At 29.3% G+C, this 14,360-nt stretch overlaps 1 protein-coding gene across 1 annotated transcript in view; it reads right to left on the bottom strand.

The window, feature by feature from the left end:
* The window catches only part of LOC136085813 (D-amino-acid oxidase-like), a 61,717-nt gene extending 55,182 nt beyond the window's left edge, over positions 1 to 6,535 (bottom strand). Inside the window, exon 1 of the mRNA XM_065807350.1 lies at positions 6,330 to 6,535. Coding sequence (XP_065663422.1) covers positions 6,330 to 6,517 — 188 coding nt within the window. The 5' untranslated portion in view covers positions 6,518 to 6,535. The remainder of the gene's footprint in view (positions 1 to 6,329) is intronic.
* Between the last annotated feature and the right edge of the window lie 7,825 nt (positions 6,536 to 14,360).

Genomic DNA, 14,360 nt, shown 5'->3' with positions numbered 1-14,360 from the left:
AAACCAAGAAAATATCTTCTCCTTGAGTTTATTGAAATTAATTAAACAAATCTTAAAACTGACAAAGCTTGGTTCTAATTATAAAGCTTTAACTGCTTCAATATAATGGAATTAATGCAAAATGAAAAAAAAAATTTGAGAATTTTTGGGGTGTTGTGAGGAAAATGCTCTAGAAAAATTTTTCTTATGGGTGTAAGTCTGATTGTGTTATTTAAATCAAAAAAATCCTGAATATTAAAACTCCTATGGAGTTTTTCCAAAAAAAAAAATTACTTACAGGACATCAAATTTCAGTTAAATCCTCAAATTTCATAAAGGAACTTCAACTTTTGATTTAAAATAAGCCTTTAGTGAAGCACATATGCTTTTACAAATGTCCATTGAAATTGCAACAAAAACTTTGAGTCTTACATGTAGAATAAGGTGTCCCAAAAAAAAAAAAGACTATACCCTCAAATATTTGGGATTTAGTCTGTAGAAAAAGAAAATACCCATACTTTATGGTTCATCTTGTCAACAATTGCAAGATGTGCGTTTGGATATAGGAATTTTTTCCATATTTTTATTACTTTCGCTTTTGTAATAATTGTTATGAAAAAAGCATTGATGATAAAATCATACAAAAAGATTTATTAGATAAGCTTAAGAATGTTTATAAATTTATCTAATAGATTTGCTTGTTAAATATTTTTAACTAGTGCAGAAGTGTTCACAATATCAATTTTTATTTGTTATAAAGGAAGGTGCAAAGAGAAAATATAACTGCTCTATTAGTCCTAGAAGAACTGTTTACCTTCTTCATTATCCTATAAACAAATTGCCAACAAACCAACTGCCTTCTTTGGGAAATGTGTTGAGATATCATCTATCTTTAAACTCTGAAAAAAGCCACAGATTCAAGCCGCCAAAGTTTCACACTGTGTATCCACAAAAACGTCTTTTTGGGATCAATTGTGTTGTTGCCAAAATTATTTATGTATGGATCAAAGCAGGTATTGGATATTATATTTAGAAGGGAGCTCAAGTAAGGTAATACGTAACCTTTAAAATAATGAATATTTTTTCAGTTGTTTTTGTTAACTGTAATTGTTATCAATAAAATAATTTTTTTAATTATTGATTTAGGGACAAATTAAATAAGTTCATTAAGAAATACACCAAAATGCTAAAAATGAAATCACTTGAGTTTAAAGATAAAACAAAACATAACATCTAGTAGAAGAATTTAAGTTTAAGTTAAGTAACCTTTTTTAATATTTCAAAAATGGATTTTAAGCACAAAATAAGAGCAACTAATAATGATCTAGAAGTAGTTGAAAATGATCTAGAATTCTTTAAAGACCAAAAGAAGGTATGGAAAATGTTCATTGAGGAAAAAGATGATGAACTAAAAAAAAGGAAACTCAGATTTCTAACTACAGGAAAACAAAAACAAAAAGAGAATTAGATAATATCTTGGCTTCCTTGAACTCTATGAGTTCAAGGAAGCCAAGATCCATCCAGGATAGTAGTATATCAATATGTAGTGAAAATTTAGATGGATTTGAAACAGCCGACTACAAATTTGACTCTTCAACAGATGATGAATTTGACAAAAAAATTATGAAGAAAAAAAAAAGGTAATTGTGAACTACTACTTTATTAAAAATAATTTTTATTTATAATCAAGTATTTATTTTATTTACAGAACAACTTTATTATTAATAGAGGCATGTTAACTCAACAACAAATTTAAATAAAAAATTTATTTATTAAATACATTTAGATTAAAGAGCTAATTAAAGTGACATCAATTGTGGCAGCAAGATGTAATATTGGAATACAACCTCAGACCGCAATTATGTCTGTCATTCTTTCCAAATCTAATGTTAATTTTAAAGAAATAAATATCTCTAGGTCTTCTGTTCACAGAAAACGGTTTCAGATAATTTAGTCAAAAGGGAACCTTCTAAGAAAGCAAATAATTGATTTACTAAAAGGTTAAAGATTAGTTCTACATTTTGACACTAAACTAGTTAAAGAAATTTCAGAATTTCCTTCAAATATCTGTTGTTTATGACAGATTGGCTGCGAGTGTTAGTTCTCCAGATGCTCCAGATTGCAAGGATATATTGGTTGGGATTGTCTAATTAAAAAATGGTACTGGAGCGAGCCAGGCAGGGATGTGGAATCCCAAATATATATATATATATATATATATATATATATATATATATATATATATATATATATATATATATATATATATATATATATATATTTATATATATATATATATTTATATATATATATATATATATATATATATATATATATATATATATATATATATATATATATATATATATATATATATACATATATATATATATATATATCAGGGATGCGGAGTCCCAAAAAGGACTCTGGATTTGAAAGTCACAAAAAGATTACTCTATCCTAGTTTTTGGTATCCAGGAGCTCTAAAAATATAAATAAGTTTATGGACTACTAATAGGAAAAAAATCAAGACATTTAGGTTAGAGGAACAATTGTTTTTTGAGCCTGGAGTTCCAAGTTTCAAGTCATTAAATCTTGTGAAATTTTTTATTACAGCAGATAATAAGTCAACAAACATGTTTAGAGCTTCTGGACACTACAGACTTGGAAAAAGCAGAGATATAAAGCCGGAGTCCTTTTGGGACTCAGCATTCCTGATGCCAGGCAATTGAACTATTAAAATTATTACAATATTACAAGTGTGTTAATCAATTATTTGCTTGCTGCTGCGATACAACCAGCAGTAACACAAGGAAATATGCTTCAGCAATTCAATTGCTGAGCGTAAAACTTAAGCTCTCTTTAATATGGTTATTATGCAGGCATCACATATGTCTCACATTATATTTAAAGTTAAAAAGCATTATATTTAAAGTTAAAAAAAAAGTGGAACAAACTTCTGTTTGTACAGAAGTGAACACTAAATAATACTGTAAAAATGAGTTGGGATAACCTAGAAGTTGATTCAGTGTTGTACATTCTTGCAAAAGATGCCCTTACATTCTGTTTAAAAGCTCTGCTCAAAAATACTTTTGCAAGAGGTGATTATAGAAAACTTTCCCAGCTTGTTGTTTTTTATCTTGGTGGAAATGTAAATAATTTTAAATCCCATCAACCTGGCACTTTTTATAAGGCACATTTTATGGCAGACGGATTTTACCTTATTACATTGGAAATGACATAAAATGTTGTTAAAATAATGACAGAAAAGGAAGAAAAGGTACAGAAGGGAAGTTTTTTTACCGCCATTCTTTATGCATCATGATTTTAAAAAGCTCTCAGTCTTTAAAAGCACCTAAGAATGACCTCAATGCTTTTAGGGCAAGTCTTAAAATACAAGAGCAATATGATGACCAGTTAGTTTTAAACAAAAAGTATAAAACAATACTCTTGGTACTTAACTCTTCAGCTTGTAGTAATTGGAGATCATGACATTGAAGATAATGAATAAATAAAAATGATTAATAACCTAAAATTTCCTATGCCTACATTCCATATTGGGCATTCTCAAATTATTCCAGTTCTTGATTACGAAACAACACTACCTCTTCTGGTTGGTTCAGAGTCTTGGTATCTTTTTAAAATAATTGGAACTTCAAAAAGCGAAGTTGAACAATGGGTTTACGGTAGAGTAAAATCTTTAGATAATACTGAAAGTTTTCTTAAGTTATGTTTATTTGTTAAATATCTCTCTACTACTAACGACTGCGCAGAACGAAATATCAAGCTCATACAAGACTTTGTGAAGGCATCTACAAATGATGATCAAAGACAAAATATAATGCTTGTTGCAAAATATCAGCCAAAATGACAGAAAAATTAACTTACAAAACCTTTACTTTATAATTGTTTTCCTATGCATTTAATTTGATAAAAAAAGTTTTTAATATTGTGATTCATTTTTTCTTGGTTTATTCTGTGAAATAAATTTGTAGGTTGGGATTTTTTATATTTATTGAAGGAAAATTGTCTCAGTAATATACACATAAAACCGTAAAAAAAGTATAAATCTCTCTGAATTTATAATAACACATCTAGCAAAGTTGCTAACTTTGGATCAAATTTTTTTATATTTCTATCTTTATAGACTAAATCACATAGTTTGGAGGGTATAGTCTCTTGATTTTCAAATTTTTATCATTTTTTGGGTACCTTAATGAAGAAGCCAGCCTATATCTTAAATATGGTGGCTGCAATCAAATTCACAGAGAAACTCACATTTTATGCTATGTTTGCTCAACCTCATCAATTATTTTGCAAAATTACATTTATGGTAATCTTAGTTACAAAAGCAATCCAAAACCGTTTAGCCCAAAAATATATTTAATATGGGAAAAAAGGAAGATTCTTGAAACTTGTTATTACATATAAGTAAATCTATATTATTTATGTTCTAATGTGATAACTTAAAACTCTGTTAGGAAATGATCTCAGATAGTTTAGTAATAGGGAAATAATTTTGTTTGCCATGATATTGCTATAATAAATTTGAGTATAATTAAGTTCTAATAACTTACGAATACAATATTGTTACCTTGTGTGGTAATCAGGGTTCAAGTCTTCATATATACAATATTTTCATGATTTTAATGATTTTTTAAAGTTATTTTCATAATATTTGATTCATAATTGTTTGTCTTTTCATCAAATTGTAATTAGAACACAATACGCAAAAGTGAACTTAATTGTAAAACAATTCTGTAAGCTGTAATTCAACAGGTTTCTGTTGTCAAATAACAGTTTGAAGATAATCTAAATTATTTTGAAAAAAAAGTGTTGGAAACTACATAAGTTGTTATACATATTAAAAAAAAAATTTAAAAAACAGCAGATAAACGCTTATTATTAATAATATAGTGAAGAAGAACAGTTCGAGGTAGAAGAGTTCAGAGTGAGTCTAACTATATCAAGCAATATCAGCAAATAGTGAAATGAATTTGTTGCTAGGAAAAACACTGTATTTCCATTTTTAAACAGTGTTATCAAAGTTCATTGCACACAAAGTCTCATGAGCCTCTAGCTGACTCTTTTTTACACTTTCACAAAAATTTACAAAAGGAGAAGACTAGTACTTCCGCTAAAATTTATAAACAAAATATGCTTTTAGTGTCACCCTGATTACCTTTCACATACATCAGCTGTTGTTACAATTAGTAGGAATTTGTTCAAAGCTCTAATTGATAAATACAGTTTTAATAACTTTATAAGAAAAATATTGTTAATACTTTGTAAACAAAGACATTTCCTAGTAATAAGAAAATTTTGATGGCTCTTACAAAAATAAAGTGTGAATTAGATGGCTATTGATCTGTTAATTTGAAACTAAATAAAGTCTACTACAATAATACTCATTTAGATGCTTTAGAAAACCTTTGTAACAATATCATTCTTGGTTATGGTTTCAAAACAAACTTATTCTTTCAAACAGACAATATAATAAACAAACATGCAAAAACAAAGTGTTTCAACTAAAACAAAACTACATTAAAACCTTTTATTTCTTATATCATCTAGGAGTCAATCTAATGGTTAATTTTTTTAAATCTAGGAATATACCTTTTTTACAATCAAATAAGTTGGTATAAATTACCAAAAAAAACGAACAGCATTTAATCAAGAAGTTAACATCCTTCTGTAAAAATGTTGCAAATATGGGCAGAGGGGCATTGAACCTATGACCTCTCAATACTGAAAGTGTTCGAACCACTGCATCATGGCTGCTATACATAAGGGCTTAGCATGTAATGAACAGTGATGCGGGGTAAATTTTTTTCAAAATGTAAATAAAACCAATAACTTTTTAGTTCAAACTGAAGTTTATCAATTTTTCATACAGGAAACAGGAGATACCAAAAAGCTATAATACAAATATCTTGAAATCAGTTTATCTATGTTTTTGAAATTAATTCATCGTTTTTTTAAGTTCCAAAGGAGTTTTGTTCCAAGAGTATTGTTTTGAAAAGAAATGTAACAGAATACTCCGGAAAAACATAATGAATTTATATTAGTTACCTCCTCCTCCTTTCCTTCCCTGGAAAAGTAACTTTAATACAGATGCAATTTAGTCAATAATAATAATTATTATTATTATTCAAGAACTTTTAAAATGTCAAGAGTTTTGAGCCTTAAACAAAAATTATTCAAGATGATTTTTTAATAGTTTCTTACTTAGTAGCGCGATGTGTAAGTTAAGATTCTGTTCTATAAATCCTTTATAAGTCTCTTATGGTGCTGTTTTATTATATAGTCTTGTATGTTGTAAGTGAATATAAAATGTATAAATTACTTACGAAACAAGTTCTATAGGTGTCTCACCAGGTATATATGGTTCCCATAATCCTGCAGCTCCATCACTAGTTAAATTAGGACTAAAATCTTTTGCATATACTACTACATCAATTTCAGGAATTGTTTGTTTTAAATGATATGCAGTTGACAGGCCCATAATTCCTGCACCAGCAACAATTACTTTAACCATATTTTAACTTATGATGCTAAAGAAAAACATATATCCAAGTCAAAATTTTGAATTAAAAAATATCATATTTAAATTGACCAACTGTTTTAAGTTGGTCATTCTAAAATTTAAAAAATTTCGAAAGACATGTGACAACTTTAAAAAAACAATTATATACTGAAGTAAATAACCCTCGATTAGAAAGAGATTTATTTATGTCAAAGTGGATGTCAATAAAAGATAGCAACTGAATAATAATGGAATGGAATAAATAAAATTCGAGCCCATCCTGATAAGTGCAATATGCTCACTGGAGTGAGCATATTGCACTTCCAGTATTAGATTAGCTGCTATATATTTCCTATGCAAAGGAACTCAAGAAAATTTGTTTAAAAAATTGAATTTAGCAGATCAAATTGTTTTCTGCTTAGTAAAGTTAAGAGACAACATTAACCTAATATTGCATACATTTTTTTTCAAATTAAAAAAAAACAGACAACAACAATGCAAATTAGTATACTTTAGAGCCCTGTTTAAAATTTAAATGCAAGTTTTGATGACTTAAAAACAAGCAATGATGATAAATCAAAGAGAAAGTGCTGCAAAGTTCATATTATTTTAAAATAAAAGGAGTTATCTGTTTTTTACTGATGTGTTGCCATTTGGTAGCATTATGCAATATTGGGTTAACTTTGACATATTATCATTTGTGTTTGGTTTAAAAAAATTTTTTGCATTGGATAACTTATGAAAAAGGATTGACATTATGTAGGTAAACTAAATATTTAAATAAAAATGCAAGATTGAGATCATATATATGAAACAATTCCTCCTATTTTCAAGAAAAAATTCCTAAAACTAACCTCAATTATTGATTGTTTTAAAGTTTTTGTGGAATCACCATCATCTCTTATGGCAAGAGCACAATATTACTGCCAATATAAAAAACATTGTACAATTAATTGTTTCATCTCATGCACACCGCTTGGAGCAATTAACTTCTAATGTTATGGTCAGGGAGCATCAGATAATCAAATAATGCGAGAATCAGAGTTTACACTGGACTTATGGTGGTTTCAATAGAAAAACTAAAATCTTTTATTAAACTTATTATACTATATTTTTTTGGTTCTTGATATTTAATAGGCTTTAACTGAATCTTAAATTGCAAAAAAAAAAAAAGGCTATGTTCTTGTTTAATACAAAATTTACCTAAATTTTATGCAAATTGATTAGATATACCTTCTAAATCAAACTTAGGAAGTATTCCACAAAAAAAACTTCAAATTTGACCCAAATATTCATTGTTAATAAGTTAAAAACATTCACCAAAATTATTAAAATAACTTCTACCAATATTTTTTAAATGCCCTTATTGTGATGAAAATAGTTGAGGGGGTTCCTTATAGTTTTTGGGTCATAAATTCTAAAAAAACATTATTTAAATCTTGATTTTGGTGAATGACATAGGCACATATTACCTGAACATTTGGTGAAAATTTCAAAGCTATAGCACAATTATTTTATGAGATATATTGTTTGAAGTTAAAGCAACAGTCAGAAAAACATATCATTTAGAAAAATGCAAAACAAAAAAAATATTTATAAAAAGCATAATTTAAAGTTTAATAAACACCAGGAAGATAAGGATTCGTTACTTCTTTTTAATTTTGAATGTCTATAAACTCTTTTTTAACACTAGAACTACAGTAAATTTCACATACCTAGAAATCTGATAAGGTCATTTTGACCCAATATAAATTTTAAAGAAAATTGAATTCTAAATGCAATTCTACAAAACTTCTGGAGTGTCTAAACATGTGTAAACCTTGTGTGGTTTACTCAACTGTTTGTGACTTTCTTAATTGTTGTATAAGGCCTAATTTATTCATATATTGCAAATTTTTGTAGATTAAAGAAACATTATTAGAGAAAACAACATTATTTTAATCATTTATTTTTACAGTTTTAACATAAGATAATGATAAGTGAGCTCAATTATAGTCTAAAACCATTTTAATTGTAACATTTGTACCAGATCCAATGTAAGTGCTACTTGGTTTATGAACTTCAATTTTTGAGGACCTGATCTATCTCTTTAGGCCAAAGTATAACACCTTCGATTTGAGGATATTTTGTTTTAATGCATCTTTGCAACTACAACAAACAAAAAACATATACATATGCTTCCAATTAAATAATAAAACAACAATATATAAATAATTATTCATTTGTAAAAATAAATTTACCTTTGAATAGAAATGATATCTCATTTGAGCATCTGTACGATTTTCAGATTTTATGCTAACATAAACTACATCCAATTTATTCTTGGTGTTGAGATAATCAAACAAGTAGACTATTATATTCAAACTTAATTTGAAGTTCAAATTTTTAACCTTATACAAAATGATATAAAATTTATAACTTTGAAGTCATTATACTTTAATGACAAAGTAATTTTTTATTTGATTTTGACTTTTTAACGTTAGGAATTTTGTGTTAGGTTTCTCAATTTGTCATAGAATATCATTAGGTCATAGTAACTTCGTTTTTTTATTTTACACATTATGTCACGCAATATCTTTGAAGAATTAGCCAAACTAACAAGCATACGTGAAGACAAATAGGTGATGAATCAGCTAATGATGATGTAAGTGACATTGATGAGAATTTCGTCGAGACTGAAGATGAGAGTAGCGAATCAGATTTAGAGCCAGAAGAATCAACAGATTTGAGTGATACTTTAAAAACTAAAAATGGAACCCAATCGCGTATTGAAAGTTGTAATCGTGTACGCTAAAGACAACAAGCACACAATATTTTTATTGCAACCTCTAGGTCATCTGCTTCAACTAAAGGAACAATTTTATCAAAGGAAGAGGCAAACTCATCATTTTCACTCCTAATTAATAAAATCATCTAATGAAATCGAAAACAAGTAAGTTTAGATACTTCATCAAATGCGGATATCTTTAATTTTTATCCCCATGCGTATTCCTTGTCTATTATGCTCTCTATAATCTAATTACACTGTTTCGGAATCAGTATGGGGATGTGAAAAAAATTGAACTTAGCACTTATCCTTTTTTTTTTTTTTTTTTTTTAGCAACTGCCTTTTGCAGAGGTGGGAACCTTTATTGGCCTGTTCAATGCTCGTGAGTTGTTAGGGGGTAAAAATTTGCCGGTTTTATGGTATGGGGAAACGACTTTTTCGGCGCGCTATGCCTAGAGAGGTTCGTGGCAATCATGAAGTACTTAGGGGTCATCTATAAATGATGTCAGTGTTTTTTCTCAATTTTTCGACTCCCCCTCCTCCCTTTGTCAAATTATCAATTTTTGGCCAACCCCCCGTTATATATGATGTCAGTTTTTGTGTACTTCCCCTCTAAAAAACAATAAAAATGCTTAAAAACCATTGATATTTTTCTGACTAAATTATACATTTATATAATAGTAGATCTCATCAAACTATATTATATAACAGTCGATATCTCATTAAATAATCAACTAAGCAAATAGTATTATATATCTTTAATATAATCTTCCCATGGGTTGTTGAAGTGATCATCGATTGAAACAATAGGTAGTGAATGCTCTCCGCGCTCTAAAAGGATATCGTATTTTTGAGGTCAACTTCATTTTCATCTAACCATTCAGCATTTTCCGAACTCTTCTGCAAGGCGATGACTGCCAAAAATTCTGTCTGACGCTTGGAAGCGATACGAACAGATTGGACCCTTTTGATTAGAGGGAGTGTTATAGTTGAAGAATGGATAGAAGCGTGCTTTTTCAACATAGCTTGAGAGGCAAAGTAGATATTGCACCTTTACCATTAGAGTAAAGTAAGAGCTTCTAATAGTACGACAACAAGAACGATTTTCACATTTCACAATTTGAGTAAAATATTGACTTGTACGAAGATGATTGGCAATCCAACGTTGATCTTGTAATAAAAGGCTCCTTGACTCTAGCTCTGATTTGTCTGGATCAATATACTCTGCAATGGTTGGATAGGCTTAACCATATTAGTTTGAGGATCTCTGGTAATAGAGTCGAATTCTTTGATATCCAAGAAAGTCTAATCCATGAGCGAAGGCGGTCGAGGATGCGTATTTTCCTGATCGAACAGCAATGTAGGTAGGTCCAGAATAAGTGACAGCGTCTGTTTTTCCGAGACCATCTTTTTTGGTATAAGCTTGTGTTTAGCAGCCACGACCGTGGTCCGGGAGAGTTACCCGGTACTCCAAATGCATCAACAACGGCGCCTGTTTTTTGGCTGCTGTGATTCCAATTGGCACTCTAGCCTTATCGTCTTGGCTAATGAAACACACTTCATCTGGCCCTAAAATAGAACAAACTTCATCCACATATTTTATAATTGAACTGCAAAGGAGTCCACCAACATGTTTTAAATGAGATTCATTCTGAGAACTGATCAATCTAACAGGGACTGCTTTGACGTGCCTTTTGCCTTCTAATGTTCCGTAACTTCTCGAAAGTAGATGAATGTAGAGGGCGCTCTTGCTGATTGCAAATCCAATTTTGTTCATCTCGGATGTCAATTCGTCGAGAGTTTTAATACTCTAAATAATAAAGAAATATATTTGGATATAATTAACTTTTTTACAGAAAAAGGGATTTATTTCGTAAATCATATTCAAATCAAATCTTGAAATTAGTAGCTAACATTTCAAGGATATTTACAATAGTGCAAGTACTAATTAAGAGTAAAATTCTAACAATATTAACAAACATAGCTAAGCTCTCATTACCCGAAGAACCTCTTACCGACGTCTTTCATCAGCGGACGAACCATGGAGAGCAATATCCATAGTCGCCTTCAAAAGAAGAGGTTGATCTACTTCTAATGACGGTCGACCAGGTTTCTTTCTGATTTTTAGTTTTTCTTCGACTTCTGGATGCTCCAAGCAGATTTCCTCCATTTTAGCTTTTTTCAGTTCTCTAGTTTTCTTCTGTTGAGCTTGATCATACTTTTTTTTGGCCGGTTCTTTACATAGATGAGCTAGTTTCTTTTTTTTCTTTTTCAAATCATTCTCTTCAGCTTCAGCAATGAATCCACTTCTCTGTCTAGTCTTCAGTCCAGCAACTTCACAATTTAAAGCTACAATCTTAGAATTGAGTCGATCTTGAGCCACTGTTCTTGCATTTTTTTGATTTTTCGTGGTCAACAAACTCAAAGTTAATGCGCTTTGTTGATCATCAATAACAGATTGTTTTGGATTATTGGCCCAAAATGATAATTGCTTGCTCTTGAACTTCATTGCCTTTTCATTAAATAAATTGATTAAATACATTACTCTTGATTCAAGATCCTTATGCACCAGTTTCTCTTCTTTGAATGAATTCCATATACTATGGACTTCTTTCTGGACATTAGCCTTTTTTTATCGGAATGAGCATTTCCATACGAGACCATCAATAAGTTAAGTAATGCGGTTTTATCCATATTTTAATATTGATTTATTAGCATTGTTTACATCACAATCAGAATAATGATTTTGCTCATCGTTAGCGCAAGCTTTTTAAAAGAGTTTCTTCAACCCGCTAGGGAGAAATTAGCGTTTCGAATTTTCAATAGACTTTATGTGTTTGCATTGCATCACGTTTTACAATCAACTAGAGAGCAATTAGAGTTTCGTATTTGAAATAACAGCAATTTAATTTCAAAAAATGACAAATTTATGAGTTTACTTTTATGAGTTTACTTTGAACCACATTTTATAATCCGCTAGGGAGCGAATAACGACTGTGAATTTTCTATACAAAGAGTTAATATTTCTAACGTAATTTGATTCGCAGTCAAATGGTAATATATTAATAAAACGAAAGTAATTTTTATTTTACGTTAGTAGTTGTTATTTATTTAATGTCTCTGGGAAACTTATTATATTAATTTATAGTATTATATTATAAATATTTAATAAAATATAATATCAAATTCCCGGCATTTAATATTAATTTCCCCACAAACAAAAGATCATTTCTATACCATTTAGTAGATGTAAATACCTTTAAAATCTGCTCATTAAGACTAAAAAAATTATTTAAATTGACATCATTTTGGCCTCAACACCCCCTCCCCATTGTCAATTAGTGTCAAACTTTCCAGCACTCCCTCCCCCACCTATATTTACTGACATCATTTATGGATGATCCCTTAAGGTGGTTATCAGGTAAAAAAATAGCGATTTCTATGAAAAAATATTTTTTTTAGTTTCTTAGCCAACTTTGTGTGAAATTTAATTGGCTTTTCAACAGTAAAATTCAACAAAAAACAAAAAAATATCATGTTATAACATGATATTTTTAAAAAAAATATCATGATATTTTTTTACTCTTATCAGTATATAACAATATATATTGATAAGAGAAAAAAATTTACTAAGGGATGCGCATAGCAACGAATTGTTTTTACATATATATTAACCTAAAAACTAGATTTAAATAATTATTTGTTGTCTGTGGTCTGTATAATTAACTAAACTTTTGAACCAGAGTTGTAAAGCAAAGCTGTATGTTTTGATGTTATTTGTTATGCAAAGAGAAGGTAGTTTAAAATTGTTAAAAAAATATATATAAAATAAAAAGAATAAAAATTTAAAAAAAGAAAAATTAACCGAATATTTCAAGGTAATAGATATACTTAGAAAACAATTGAAGCTTTTTTGCAACAGCCTAAAAAAGAATCAAACAATAATAGAATATATATATATTGCCATGTGCTAGTTCAACAAAGTTAAACATTTCCATAGATAAAGCTGATCAACCTTTAACTAAACACGACGACTTTTTCTTTTGTTTTCATTTCCCAATATTTAAAGATTTAATTTGTAGCATTGGATCCTGTGGTGAATGTAATTCTAAGGAAATTGCTTTTGAATACCTTGATGAAAAAGCAAAGAGATTTTTAATAAAATTTGTTATTAAGTATGCAATTTGTGAATGGACATACTTCTTTAATTCATCACGAGCATTTAGTATGCCTGATAGAGATACCAGAGGAGTAAAATCTCAAAAAATTAATATGAGAACTGTTACGACCTTTAGAGAAATTGGACAAGGTCATGAGGCAGTGAAAGTATTTGCATCTATTTTGAATATGTCCCCACCAATGTGTTTGTTTTCGTATAATGAAATAAACTTTGATCTATTAAAATTTTATGAAGCTGCTTCTTGTGATTGCATGAAGGATGCTGTGACAGAGGTTAGAAACAAAGATTTTCCGACTACAGGTGAAAATATTATAGTTGATATACAAATTGGAATTGACGGTTCATGGCATAAACGCGGTCATTCATCTCTAAATGGTGTATGCACTGCTGTTACAAAAACTAACCGTAAAGTTGTTGATTTACAAGTATTTTCAAAGTTTTGTCGTGGGTGTGCTTTGTGGCAAAGTAAGAGCAATAAAAGCGGTTATGGAAAGTTATTGAGTATACATGTTTGTGACCTCAACCACTTTCAGTCATCATGTGTCATGGAATCAGCAGATGCTTTATCATTTTTTACAGAATCATTGGCAAAGTACAATGTGCTTTATTCTCATTATATAGGAGATGGAGATACTAAATCCTATAAGAATGTTGTAAAGGCAAAGCCATACGGAGATGATCTTGTCCCAGTAAAGATAGAGTGCGTTGGTCATGTTCAAAAACGCCTAGGCACATGTCAAATTTGATGTGACTTAAAGGATAAAAAAATAAATGACGGAAAGATTATATATGGGAAAGGAAGGTTGACAGACAAGATCATTAATAAAATACAAAACTTTTATGGCATTAGCATTAGGCAAAATACCTTAGCAGAATGGAGTGGAGACCGTAATAAAGCCTTGTAAAAT

The sequence above is a fragment of the Hydra vulgaris genome, chromosome 10 (genome assembly GCF_038396675.1).
Source record: "Hydra vulgaris chromosome 10, alternate assembly HydraT2T_AEP".
NCBI lineage: Eukaryota > Metazoa > Cnidaria > Hydrozoa > Anthoathecata > Hydridae > Hydra > Hydra vulgaris.
Note: the sequence above shows the minus strand (reverse complement) of the source record. Positions and strands in the feature narration are given on the sequence as shown.